Raw genomic sequence first — 14,062 nt, forward strand, 5'->3', positions numbered from 1 at the left:
CTCTGACAGTGCAACACTCCCTCAGTACTGACCCTCTGACAGTGCAGCACACCCTCAGTACGGACAGTCTGACAGTGCAGCACTCCCTCAGTACTGACCCTCTGACAGTGCAGCGTTCCCTCAGTACTGACCCTCTGACAGTGCAGCATTCCCTCAGTACTGACCCTCTGACAGTGCAGCACTCCGACAGTACTGACCCTCTGACAGTGCAGCACTCCCTCAGTACTGACCCTCTGACAGTGCAGCACTCCCTCAGTACTGACCCTCTGACAGTGCGGCACTCCCTCAGTACTGACCCTCTGACAGTGCAGCACTCCCTCAGTACAGACCCTCTGACAGCGCAGCACTCCCTCAGTACTGACCCTCTGACAGCGCAGCACTCCCTCAGAACTGACCCTCTGACAGCGCAGCACTCCCTCGGAACTGACCCCCTGACAGTGCAGCCATCCCTCTGTACTGACCCTCTGACAGTGCGGCACACCCTCAGTACTGACCCTCTGACAGCGCAGCACTCCCTCAGAACTGACCCTCTGACAGCGCGGCACTCCCTCAGTACTGACCCTCTGACAGTGCGGCACTCCCTCAGTACTGACCCTCTGACAGTGCAGCACTCCCTCAGTACTGACCCTCTGACAGTGCAGCACTCCTTCAGTACTGACCCTCTGACAGCGCAGCACTCCCTCAGAACTGACCCTCTGACAGCGCAGCACTCCTTCAGTACTGACTCTCTGACAGCGCAGCACTCCCTCAGAACTGACCCTCTGACAGCGCAGCACTCCCTCAGAACTGACCCTCTGACAGTGCAGCACTTCCTCAGTACTGACCCTCTGACAGTGCGGCACTCCCTCAGTACTGACCCTCTGTCAGTGCAGCACTCCCTCAGTACTGACCCTCTGACAGTGCAGTACTCCCTCAGTACTGACCCTCCGACAGTGCAGCACTCCCTCAGTACTGACTCTCTGACAGTGCAGCACTCCCTCAGTACTGACCCTCTGACAGTGCAGCACTCCCTCAGTACTGACCCTCTGACAGTGCAGCACTCCCTCAGTACTGATCCTCTGACAGTGCAGCTCTCTCTCAGTTCTGACCCTCTGACAGTGCGGCACTCACTCAGTACTGACCCTCTGACCATGCAGCACTCCCTCAGTACTGACCCTCTGACAGTGCAGCAATCCCTCAGTACTGATCCTCTGACAGTGCAACACTCCCTCAGTACTGACCCTCTGACAGTGCAGCACTCCCTCAGTACTGACCCTCTGACAGTGCAGCGTTCCCTCAGTACTGACAGTCTGACAGTGCAGCAATCCCTCAGTACTGATCCTCTGACAGTGCAACACTCCCTCAGTACTGACCCTCTGACAGTGCAGCACACCCTCAGTACTGACCCTCTGACAGTGCAGCGTTCCCTCAGTACTGACCCTCTGACAGTGCAGCATTCCCTCAGTACTGACCCTCTGACAGTGCAGCACTCCGACAGTACTGACCCTCTGACAGTGCAGCACTCCCTCAGTACTGACCCTCTGACAGTGCAGCACTCCCTCAGTACTGACCCTCTGACAGTGCGGCACTCCCTCAGTACTGACCCTCTGACAGTGCAGCACTCCCTCAGTACAGACCCTCTGACAGCGCAGCACTCCCTCAGTACTGACCCTCTGACAGCGCAGCACTCCCTCAGAACTGACCCTCTGACAGCGCAGCACTCCCTCGGAACTGACCCCCTGACAGTGCAGCCATCCCTCAGTACTGACCCTCTGACAGTGCGGCACACCCTCAGTACTGACCCTCTGACAGCGCAGCACTCCCTCAGAACTGACCCTCTGACAGCGCGGCACTCCCTCAGTACTGACCCTCTGACAGTGCGGCACTCCCTCAGTACTGACCCTCTGACAGTGCAGCACTCCCTCAGTACTGACCCTCTGACAGCGCAGCACTCCTTCAGTACTGACCCTCTGACAGCGCAGCACTCCCTCAGAACTGACCCTCTGACAGCGCAGCACTCCTTCAGTACTGACTCTCTGACAGCGCAGCACTCCCTCAGAACTGACCCTCTGACAGCGCAGCACTCCCTCAGAACTGACCCTCTGACAGTGCAGCACTTCCTCAGTACTGACCCTCTGACAGTGCGGCACTCCCTCAGTACTGACCCTCTGTCAGTGCAGCACTCCCTCAGTACTGACCCTCTGACAGTGCAGCACTCTCTCAGTACTGACTCTCTGACAGTGTGGCACTCCCTCAGAACTGACCCTCTGACAGTGCAGCACTCCCTCAGTACTGACCCTCTGACAGTGCAGCACTCTCTCAGTACTGACTCTCTGATAGTGTGGCACTCCCTCAGAACTGACACCCTGACAGTGCAGCACTCCCTCAGTACTGACCCTCTGACAGTGCGGCACTCCCTCAGAACTGACCCTCTGACAGCGCGGCACTCCCTCAGTACTGACCCTCTGACAGCGCAGCACTCCTTCAGTACTGACCCTCTGACAGCGCAGCACTCCCTCAGAACTGGCCCTCTGACAGAGCAGCACTCCTTCAGTACTGACCCTCTGACAGCGCAGCACTCCCTCAGAACTGACCCTCTGACAGTGCAGCACTTCCTCAGTACTGACCCTCTGACAGTGCGGCACTCCCTCAGTACTGACCCTGTGTCAGTGCAGCACTCCCTCAGTACTGACCCTCTGACAGTGCAGTACTCGCTCAGTACTGACCCTCCGACAGTGCAGCACTCCCTCAGTACTGACTCTCTGACAGTGCAGCACTCCCTCAGTACTGACCCTCTGACAGTGCAGCACTCCCTCAGTACTGATCCTCTGACAGTGCAGCTCTCTCTCAGTTCTGACCCTCTGACAGTGCGGCACTCACTCAGTACTGACCCTCTGACCATGCAGCACTCGCTCAGTACTGACCCTCTGACAATGCAGCAATCCCTCAGTACTGATCCTCTGACAGTGCAACACTCCCTCAGTACTGACCCTCTGACCGTGCAGCACACCCTCAGTACTGACAGTCTGACAGTGCAGCACTCCCTCAGTACTGACCCTCTGACAGTGCAGCGTTCCCTCAGTACTGACCCTCTGACAGTGCAGCATTCCCTCAGTACTGACCCTCTGACAGTGCAGCACTCCGACAGTACTGACCCTCTGACAGTGCAGCACTCCCTCAGTACTGACCCTCTGACAGTGCAGCACTCCCTCAGTACTGACCCTCTGACAGTGCGGCACTCCCTCAGTACTGACCCTCTGACAGTGCAGCACTCCCTCAGTACAGACCCTCTGACAGCGCAGCACTCCCTCAGTACTGACCCTCTGACAGCGCAGCACTCCCTCAGAACTGACCCTCTGACAGCGCAGCACTCCCTCGGAACTGACCCCCTGACAGTGCAGCCATCCCTCAGTACTGACCCTCTGACAGTGCGGCACACCCTCAGTACTGACCCTCTGACAGCGCAGCACTCCCTCAGAACTGGCCCTCTGACAGCGCGGCACTCCCTCAGTACTGACCCTCTGACAGTGCGGCACTCCCTCAGTACTGACCCTCTGACAGTGCAGCACTCCCTCAGTACTGACCCTCTGACAGCGCAGCACTCCTTCAGTACTGACCCTCTGTCAGTGCAGCACTCCCTCAGTACTGACCCTCTGACAGTGCAGTACTCCCTCAGTACTGACCCTCCGACAGTGCAGCACTCCCTCAGTACTGACTCTCTGACAGTGCAGCACTCCCTCAGTACTGACCCTCTGACAGTGCAGCACTCCCTCAGTACTGACCCTCTGACAGTGCAGTACTCGCTCAGTACTGACCCTCCGACAGTGCAGCACTCCCTCAGTACTGACTCTCTGACAGTGCAGCACTCCCTCAGTACTGACCCTCTGACAGTGCAGCACTCCCTCAGTACTGATCCTCTGACAGTGCAGCTCTCTCTCAGTTCTGACCCTCTGACAGTGCGGCACTCACTCAGTACTGACCCTCTGACCATGCAGCACTCCCTCAGTACTGACCCTCTGACAGTGCAGCAATCCCTCAGTACTGATCCTCTGACAGTGCAACACTCCCTCAGTACTGACCCTCTGACAGTGCAGCACTCCCTCAGTACTGACCCTCTGACAGTGCAGCGTTCCCTCAGTACTGACCCTCTGACAGTGCAGCATTCCCTCAGTACTGACCCTCTGACAGTGAAGCACTCCGACAGTACTGACCCTCTGACAGTGCAGCACTCCCTCAGTACTGACCCTCTGACAGTGCAGCACTCCCTCAGTACTGACCCTCTGACAGTGCGGCACTCCCTCAGTATTGACCCTCTGACAGTGCAGCACTCCCTCAGTACTGCCCCTCTGACAGTGCAGCATTCCCTCAGTACTGACTACCTGACAGTGCGGCACTCCCTCAGTACTGACCCTCTGACAGCGCAGCACTCTCTCAGAACTGACTCTCTGACAGTGCGGCACTCCCTCAGTACTGACCCTCTGACAGTGCAGTACTCCCACAGTACTGACCCTCTGACAGTGCAGCACTCCCTCAGTACTAACTCTCTGACAGTGTGGCACTCCCTCAGAACTGACCCTCTGACAGTGCAGCACTCCCTCAGTACTGACCCTCTGACAGTGCGGCACTCCATCAGAACTGACCCTCTGGCAGTGCGGCACTCCCTCAGTACTGACCCGCTGACAGTGCAGCACTCCCTCAGTACTGACCCTCTGACAGCGCAGCACTCCCTCAGTCCAGACCCTCTGACAGCGCAGCACTCCCTCAGTACTGACCCCCTGACAGTGCAGCCATCCCTCAGTACTGACCCTCTGACAGTGCGGCACACCCTCAGTACTGACCCTCTGACAGCGCAGCACTCCCTCAGAACTGACCCTCTGACAGCGCGGCACTCCCTCAGTACTGACCCTCTGACAGCGCAGCACTCCCTCAGTACTGACCCTCTGACAGTGCGGCACTCCCTCAGTACTGACCCTCTGACAGTGCAGCACTCCCCCAGTACTGACCCTCTGACAGCGCAGCACTCCTTCAGTACTGACCCTCTGACAGCGCAGCACTCCCTCAGAACTGACCCTCTGACAGCGCAGCACTCCTTCAGTACTGACTCTCTGACAGCGCAGCACTCGCTCAGAACTGACCCTCTGACAGCGCAGCACTCCCTCAGAACTGACCCTCTGACAGTGCAGCACTTCCTCAGTACTGACCCTCTGACAGTGCGGCACTCCCTCAGTACTGACCCTCTGTCAGTGCAGCACTCCCTCAGTACTGACCCTCTGACAGTGCAGTACTCCCTCAGTACTGACCCTCCGACAGTGCAGCACTCCCTCAGTACTGACTATCTGACAGTGCAGCACTCCCTCAGTATTGACCCTCTGACAGTGCAGCACTCCCTCAGTACTGATCCTCTGACAGTGCAGCTCTCTCTCAGTTCTGACCCTCTGACAGTGCAGCACACCCTCAGTACTGACAGTCTGACAGTGCAGCACTCCCTCAGTACTGACCCTCTGACAGTGCAGCATTCCCTCAGTACTGACCCTCTGACAGTGCAGCATTCCCTCAGTACTGACCCTCTGACAGTGCAGCACTCCGACAGTACTGACCCTCTGACTGTTCAGCACTCCCCCGGTACTGGCCCTCTGACAGTGCAGCACTCCCTCGGTACTGACCCTCTGACAGGGCAGCACTCCTTCAGTACTGACCCTCTGACAGTGCCGCACTCCCTCAGTACTGACCCTCTGACAGTGCGGCACTCCCTCAGTACTGACCCTCTGACAGTGTGGCACTCCCTCAGTACTGACCCGCTGCCAGTGCAGCACTCCCTCAGTACTGACCCTTTGACAGGGATGCACTCCCTCAGTACTGACCCTCTGACAGTGCAGCACTCCCTCAGTACTGACCCTCTGACAGTGCGGCACTCCCTCAGAACTGACCCTCTGACAGTGCAGCACTCCCTCAGTACTGACCCTCTGACTGCGCGGCACTCCCTCAGTACTGACCCTCTGACAGCGCAGCACTCCCTCAGAATTGTCCCTCTGACAGCGCGGCACTCCCTCAGTACTGACCCTCTGACAGCACAGCACTCCCTCAGTACTGACCCTCTGACAGCGCAGCACTCCGTCAGTACTGACCCTCTGACAGTGCGTCACTCCCTCAGTACTGACCCTCTGACAGTGCAGCACTCCCTCAGTACTGACCCTCTGACAGCGCAGCACTCCTTCACTACTGACCCTCTGACAGCGCAGCACTCCCTCAGAACTGACCCTCTGACAGCGCAGCACGCCCTCAGTACTGACCCTCTGACAGTGCGGCATTCTCTCAGTTCTGACCCTCTGTCAGTGCAGCACTCCCTCAGTACTGACCCTCTGACAGTGCAGTACTCCCTCAGTACTGACCCTCCGACAGTGCAGCACTCCCTCAGTACTGACTCTCTGACAGTGTGGCACTCCCTCAGAACTGACCCTCTGACAGTGCAGCACTCCCTCAGTACTGACCCTCTGACAGTGCGGCACTCCCTCAGAACTGACCCTCTGACAGCGCGGCACTCCCTCAGTACTGACCCTCTGACAGCGCAGCACTCCCTCAGTACTGACCCTCTGACAGCGCAGCACTCCCTCAGTACTGACCCTCTGACAGTGCAGCACCCCTTCAGTACTGACCCTCTGACAGTGCGGCACTCCCTCAGTACTGACCCTCTGACAGTGCAGCACTCACTCAGTACTGACCCTCTGACAGTGCGGCACTCCCTCAGCACTGACCCTCTGACAGTGCGGCACTCCCTCAGTACTGACCCTCTGACAGTGCAGCACTCCCTCAGTACTGACCCTCTGACAGTGCAGCACTCACTCAGTACTGACCCTCTGACAGTGCAGCACTCCCTCAGTACTGACGCTCTGAAAGTGCAGCACTCCCTCAGTACTGACGCTCTGACAGTGCAGCACTCCCTCAGTACTGACATTCTGACAGTGCAGCACACCCTCAGTACTGACCCTCCGACAGTGCAGCACTCCCTCAGTACTGACCCTCTGACAGTGCAGCACTCCCTCAGTACTGACTCTCTGACAGTGTGGCACTCCCTCAGAACTGACCCTCTGACAGTGCAGCACTCCCTCAGTACTGACCCTCTGACAGTGCGGCACTCCCTCAGTTCTGACCCTCTGACAGTGCAGCACTCCCTCAGTACTGACCCTCTGACAGCGCAGCACTCCCTCAGTACTGACCCTCTGACAGCGCAGCACTCACTCAGTACTGATCCTCTGACAGTGCGGCACTCCCTCAGTACTGACCCTCTGACAGTGCAGCACTCCCTCAGTACTGACCCTCTGACAGTGCAGCACTCACTCAGTACTGACCCTCTGACAGTGCGGCACTCCCTCAGTACTGACCCTCTGACAGTGCAGCACTCCCTCAGTACTGACGCTCTGAAAGTGCAGCACTCCCTCAGCACTGACCCTCTGACAGTGCAGCACTCCCTCAGTACTGACCCTCTGACAGTGCAGCACTCCCTCAGTACTGACCCTCTGACAGTGCGGCACTCCCTCAGTACTGACCCTCTGACAGTGCAGCACTCACTCAGTACTGACCCTCTGACAGTGCAGCACTCCCTCAGTACTGACCCTCTGACAGTGCGGCACTCCCTCAGTACTGACCCTCTGACAGTGCAGCACTCCCTCAGTACTGACCCTCTGACAGTGCAGCACTCACTCAGTACTGACCCTCTGACAGTGCAGCACTCCCTCAGTACTGACGCTCTGAAAGTGCAGCTCTCCCTCAGTACTGACCCTCTGACAGTGCAGCACTCACTCAGTACTGACCCTCTGACAGTGCAGCTCTCCCTCAGTACTGACCCTCTGACAGTGCAGCACTCCCTCAGTACTGACCCTCTGACAGTGCAGCACTCACTCAGTACTGACCCTCTGACAGTGCAGCACTCCCTCAGTACTGACTCTCTGACAGTGTGGCACTCCCTCAGAACTGACCCTCTGACAGTGCAGCACTCCCTCAGTACTGACCCTCTGACAGTGCGGCACTCCCTCAGAACTGACCCTCTGACAGTGCAGCACACACTCAGTACTGACCCTCTGACAGTGCAGCACTCCCTCAGTACTGACTCTCTGACAGTGTGGCACTCCCTCAGAACTGACCCTCTGACAGTGCGGCACTCCCTCAGTACTGACCCTCTGACAGCGCGGCACTCCCTCAGTACTGACCCTCTGACAGCGCAGCACTCCCTCTGTACTGACCCTCTGACAGCGCAGCACTCACTCAGTACTGACCCTCTGACAGTGCGGCACTCCCTCAGCACTGACCCTCTGACAGTGCGGCACTCCCTCAGTACTGACCCTCTGACAGTGCAGCACTCCCTCAGTACTGACCCTCTGACAGTGCACCACTCACTCAGTACTGACCCTCTGACAGTGCAGCACTCACTCAGTACTGACCCTCTGACAGTGCGGCACTCACTCAGTACTGACCCTCTGACAGTGCAGCACTCCCTCAGTACTGACCCTCTGACAGTGCAGCACTCCCTCAGGACTACAGAGTTATCTCAGCGCTTCTTTATTTTGTGGTGTTCCCTGGAATCCGGTATTTCATTGACCCCACCAATTAAAGTGCTGCCTGTTTTGGACAATGTCCACCAATTGTCGATAAGATAACGTTAATCAGTGCTGTAGCAATAACAGCTGATGGGCCTGCAAAGTCCACCGTCTGTTTAAAAATTAACTGAACAAAAATTCGGATTGGTGCCAGTAATAGTCAGCCAGAGGTTAACGGCTGCCCTGAGAGACCTGGACCAAAATTAGAAGTGTCAACTGATTGGCTTTTTCCCTCAGGATATGTTGTCAGGGAAACTAAAACAACGGACTTCCTGATTCGAGGAGGTGGGCTGTTGAAATATTTCTCCCACGCAGCCTGTTCCCCCAGCACATCACGTCAACACACATCGTCGCCCAAAACAACCACAGAACTGGAGAAGACGCCACACTATTTCCTCTGGAATAAACACCTCACACTCTTCCATAAAGACAACGTGCTCTTCACTATCACTGTGCCCTCAATGAGCTGCCAATGACCATACAATAGACCATCAATTCATCAACCCATATCCCTAAATGCCTCCCAACTCTATCACCTGCGGCAGTCTCCATCACCATCACCGCAACAGGACTGTGTAGGCATCGAACCCCGGACTGTTCCTGTCCTGGGAGTGTTTGATGGGGAGAGTGTGGAGGGAGCTTTACTCTGTATCTAACCCCGTGCTGTACCTGTCCTGGGAGTGTTTGATGGGGAGAGTGTGGAGGGAGCTTTACTCTGTATCTAACCCTGTGTTGTACCTGTCCTGGGAGTGTTTGATGGGGACAGTGTAGGGGGAGCTTTACCCTGTATCTAACCACGTGCTGTACCTCTCCTGGGAGTGTTTGATGGGGAGAGTGTGGAGGGAACTTTACTCTGTATCTAACCCCGTGCTGTACCTGTCCTGGGAGTGTTTGATGGGGACAGTGTAGAGGGAGCTTTACCCTGTATCTAACCACGTGCTGTACCTCTCCTGGGAGTGTTTGGTGGGGAGAGTGTGGAGGGAGCTTTACTCTGTATCTAACCCCGCGCTGTACCTGTCCTGGGAGTGTTTGATGGGGAGAGTGTGGAGGGAGCTTTACTCTGTATCTAACCCTGTGCTGTACCTGTCCTGGGAGTGTTTGATGGGGACAGTGTAGAGGGAGCTTTACTCTGTATCTAACCCCGTGCTGTACCTGTCCTGGGAGTGTTTGATGGGGAGAGTGTGGAGGGAGCTTTACTCTGTATCTAACGCCGTGCTGTACCTGTCCTGGGAGTGTTTGATGGGGAGAGTGTAGAGGGAGCTTTACTCTGTATCTAACCCCGTGCTGTACCTGTCCTGGGAGTGTTTGATGGGGAGAGTGTGGAGGGAGCTTTACTCTGTATCTAACCCTGTGCTGTACCTGTCCTGGGAGTGTTTGATGGGGACAGTGTAGAGGGAGCTTTACTCTGTATCTAACCCCGTGCTGTACCTGTCCTGGGAGTGTTTGATGGGGAGAGTGTAGAGGGAGCTTTACTCTGTATCTAACCCCGTGCTGTACCTGTCCTGGGAGTGTTTGATGGGGAGAGTGTAGAGGGAGCTTTACTCTGTATCTAACCCCGTGCTGTACCTGTCCTGGGAGTGTTTGATGGGGACAGTGTAGAGGGAGCTTTACTCTGTATCTAACCCCGTGCTGTACCTGTCCTGGGAGTGTTTGATGGGGAGAGTGTAGAGGGAGCTTTACTCTGTATCTAACCCCGTGCTGTACCTGTCCAGGGAGTGTTTGATGGGGAGAGTGTAGAGGGAGCTTTACTCTGTGTCTAACCCCGTGCTGTACCTGTCCTGGGAGTGTTTGATGGGGACAGTGTAGAGGGAGCTTTACTCTGTATCTAACCCCGTGCTGTACCTGTCCTGGGAGTGTTTGATGGGGACAGTGTAGAGGGAGCTTTACTCTGTATCTAACCCCGTGCTGTACCTGTCCTGGGAGTGTTTGATGGGGACAGTGTAGAGGGAGCTTTACTCTGTATCTAACCCCGTGCTGTACCTGTCCTGGGAGTGTTTGATGGGGACAGTGTAGAGCGAGCTTTACTCTGTATCTAACCCTGTGCTGTACCTGTCCTGGGAGTGTTTGATGGGGACAGTGTAGAGGGAGCTTTACTCTGTATCTAACCCCGTGCTGTACCTGTCCTGGGAGTGTTTGATGGGGAGAGTGTGGAGGGAGCTTTACTCTGTATCTAACGCCGTGCTGTACCTGTCCTGGGAGTGTTTGATGGGGAGAGTGTAGAGGGAGCTTTACTCTGTATCTAACCCCGTGCTGTACCTGTCCTGGGAGTGTTTGATGGGGAGAGTGTGGAGGGAGCTTTACTCTGTATCTAACCCTGTGCTGTACCTGTCCTGGGAGTGTTTGATGGGGACAGTGTAGAGGGAGCTTTACTCTGTATCTAACCCCGTGCTGTACCTGTCCTGGGAGTGTTTGATGGGGAGAGTGTAGAGGGAGCTTTACTCTGTATCTAACCCCGTGCTGTACCTGTCCTGGGAGTGTTTGATGGGGAGAGTGTAGAGGGAGCTTTACTCTGTATCTAACCCCGTGCTGTACCTGTCCTGGGAGTGTTTGATGGGGACAGTGTAGAGGGAGCTTTACTCTGTATCTAATCCCGTGCTGTACCTGTCCTGGGAGTGTTTGATGGGGAGAGTGTAGAGGGAGCTTTACTCTGTATCTAACCCCGTGCTGTACCTGTCCAGGGAGTGTTTGATGGGGAGAGTGTAGAGGGAGCTTTACTCTGTGTCTAACCCCGTGCTGTACCTGTCCTGGGAGTGTTTGATGGGGACAGTGTAGAGGGAGCTTTACTCTGTATCTAACCCCGTGCTGTACCTGTCCTGGGAGTGTTTGATGGGGACAGTGTAGAGGGAGCTTTACTCTGTATATTACCCCGTGCTGTACCTGTCCTGGGAGTGTTTGATGGGGACAGTGTAGAGGGAGCTTTACTCTGTATCTAACCCCGTGCTGTACCTGTCCTGGGAGTGTTTGATGGGGACAGTGTAGAGGGAGCTTTACTCTGTATCTAACCCCGTGCTGTACCTGTCCTGGGAGTGTTTGATGGGGACAGTGTAGAGCGAGCTTTACTCTGTATCTAACCCTGTGCTGTACCTGTCCTGGGAGTGTTTAATGGGGACAGTGTAGAGGGAGCTTTACTCTGTATCTAACCCTGTGCTGTACCTGTCCTGGGAGTGTTTGATGGGGAGAGTGTGGAGGGAGCTTTACTCTGTATCTAACCCCGTGCTGTACCTGAGAGTGTTTGATGGGGGTAGTGTAGAGGGAGGTATTTACCGTTCTGTTTCTGAGATGCTGCCTGTCCCGATTCCCGGTGTTTCAGTCTCTCTGGGAATGTTTTGACTGGTTCTCTGGCTTTTGCAGCTCGGGAACAGCTCCGACGATCGAGAGTGAGTCGAACGTTCCTGATGGAGAGTGGAGTTGGTGATCTGTGGGCGGAGATGAAGACAGGTACTGACCAACGACCCTCGCTTTTCTCCTCGCCTCCAGGATGAACCCTGCGAACGACCCCTCTCCCTGACACTCACACTGAGCATCACTGCAGGGTCCTCACCAATAGGGTTTGCTGATTGGCTAACCCAGTGTTTGACCCTTGCTGCCTGCTGAATGAGGGGCCCTTCGCCCCACACAGAGTGAGAGAGGGGGGCTATGGGGCTGTTAATGAGACACTCAATGCTAGGCTGATACCCGTTGGAGGGGTAACAGGTTAAAGAGCTGTTTCCTCGCTATTCTCCTCTCTCTCTCTCTCTCTCTGTATCCCATTCTCTCTTTTCTTTATTCAGTTGCATGGTGTGAGCATCGCTGGCTGCACCAGCATTAATGCATTTATTGCCCATCCCACGTTGCCCTTCAGAAGGTGCTGTTGCTTGTCTTCTTGAGCCATTACCGTTTATCTGGTGTAGGTACACCCACTGTGCTGTTAGGGAGTTCCAGGATCTTGCCCCAGCGACAGTGAAGGAACGGCGATATATTTCCAAGTCAGGGTGGTGAGTGACTCGGAGGGGAACCTCCAGGTGGTGGGGTTCCCAGGTATCTGCTGCTCTTGTCCTTCTAGATGGTAGAGATCGTGGGTTTGGAAGGTGCTGTCTAAAGGAACCTTGGTGAGTTGCTGCAGTGCATCTTGTAGATGGTTCACACGGCTGCCACTGTTCATCGGTAGTGGAGGGTTTGAACGTTTGTGCAATGGGGAGCAATCAGGCGGGCTGCTTTGTCCTGGATGGTGCCAAACACCCTGAGTGTTGCTGGAGCTGCACTCATCCAGTCAAGTGGAGAGTATTCCGTTACACTCCTTGTAGATGGTGGACAGGTTTTGGGGTGTCAGGAGGTGAGTTACTCGCTGTACATTTCCTAGCCTCTGACCTGCTCTGGTACCCACGACCACTACCATCTGGAAGGGCAAGAGCAGCAGATACCTGGGAACCCCACCACCTGGAGGTTCCCCTCCAAGTCACTCACCACCCTGACTTGGAAATATATCGCCGTTCCTTCACTGCCGCTGGGTCAAAATCCTGGAACTCCCTCCCTAACAGCACAGTGGGTGTACCTACACCACAGGGACTGCAGCGGTTCAAGAAGGCAGCTCACCACCACCTTCTGAAGGGCAACTAGGGATGGGCAATAAATGCCGGCCTGACCAGCGAGGCCCACATCACGTAAGTTAATTAAAAAACATATGGCTAGTCCAATTCAATTACTGATCAATAGTAACCCCCAGGATGGTGATTGTGGGGGATTCAGCGATGGTAATGCCATTGAATGTCAAGGGGCGATGGTTAGATCCTCCCTTGTAGGAGATGGTCATTGCCTGGCACTTGTGTGGCACGAATGTAACTTGCCCCTTGTCAGCCCGAGCCTGGATATTGTCCAGGTCTTGCTGCATTTGGACACGGACTGCTTCATTATCTGCGGAGTCGCGAATGGTGCTGAACACATTGTGCAGTCATCCGCAAACATCCCCACTTCTGACCTTATGGTGGAAGGAAGGTCACTGGGGAAGCAGCTGAAGATGGTTGGGTCCAGGACACGACCCTGAGGAACTCCTGCAGTGATGTCCTGGAGCTGAGATGATTGACCTCCAACCACCACAACCATCTTCCTTTGTGCCGGGTATGACTCCAACCAGCGGAGAGTTTCCCCCCTGATTCCCATTGACTCCAGTTTAGCGAGGGCTCCTCGATGCCGCACTCGGTCAAATGCTGCCTTGATGTCGAGGGCAGTCACTCTCCCCTCACCTCTGGCATTCAGCTCTTTTGTCCATGTTCGAACCAAGGCTGGAATGAGGTCAGGAGCTGAGTGACCCTGGCGGAACCCAAACTGAGCGTCCGTGAGCAGGGTATTGCTGAGTAAGTGCCGCTTGTTCACAGTGTTGATGACTCCTTCCATCACTTTGCTGATGATGGAGAGCAGACTGATAGGACGGTAATTGGCTGGGTTGGATTTGTCCTGTTTCTTGTGTACAGGACACACCTGGGCAAATTTCCACATTGCCGGGTAGGTGCCAGTGT

General features: G+C 55.5%; 2 protein-coding genes across 3 annotated transcripts in view; both read left to right on the plus strand.

The window, feature by feature from the left end:
• The window catches only part of LOC140409346 (serine protease HTRA2, mitochondrial-like), a 431,863-nt gene that overhangs the window by 187,408 nt on the left and 230,393 nt on the right, over positions 1-14,062 (plus strand). The window lies entirely within an intron of this gene.
• The window catches only part of LOC140409344 (heat shock 70 kDa protein 12A-like), an 83,365-nt gene that overhangs the window by 22,341 nt on the left and 46,962 nt on the right, over positions 1-14,062 (plus strand). For both annotated transcript variants that reach the window (XM_072497760.1, XM_072497761.1), the window contains exon 4: positions 11,922-12,008. In XM_072497760.1, coding sequence (XP_072353861.1) covers positions 11,922-12,008 — 87 coding nt within the window. The remainder of the gene's footprint in view (positions 1-11,921; positions 12,009-14,062) is intronic.

Source organism: Scyliorhinus torazame, chromosome 3, assembly GCF_047496885.1.
Source record: "Scyliorhinus torazame isolate Kashiwa2021f chromosome 3, sScyTor2.1, whole genome shotgun sequence".
Lineage (NCBI taxonomy): Eukaryota > Metazoa > Chordata > Chondrichthyes > Carcharhiniformes > Scyliorhinidae > Scyliorhinus > Scyliorhinus torazame.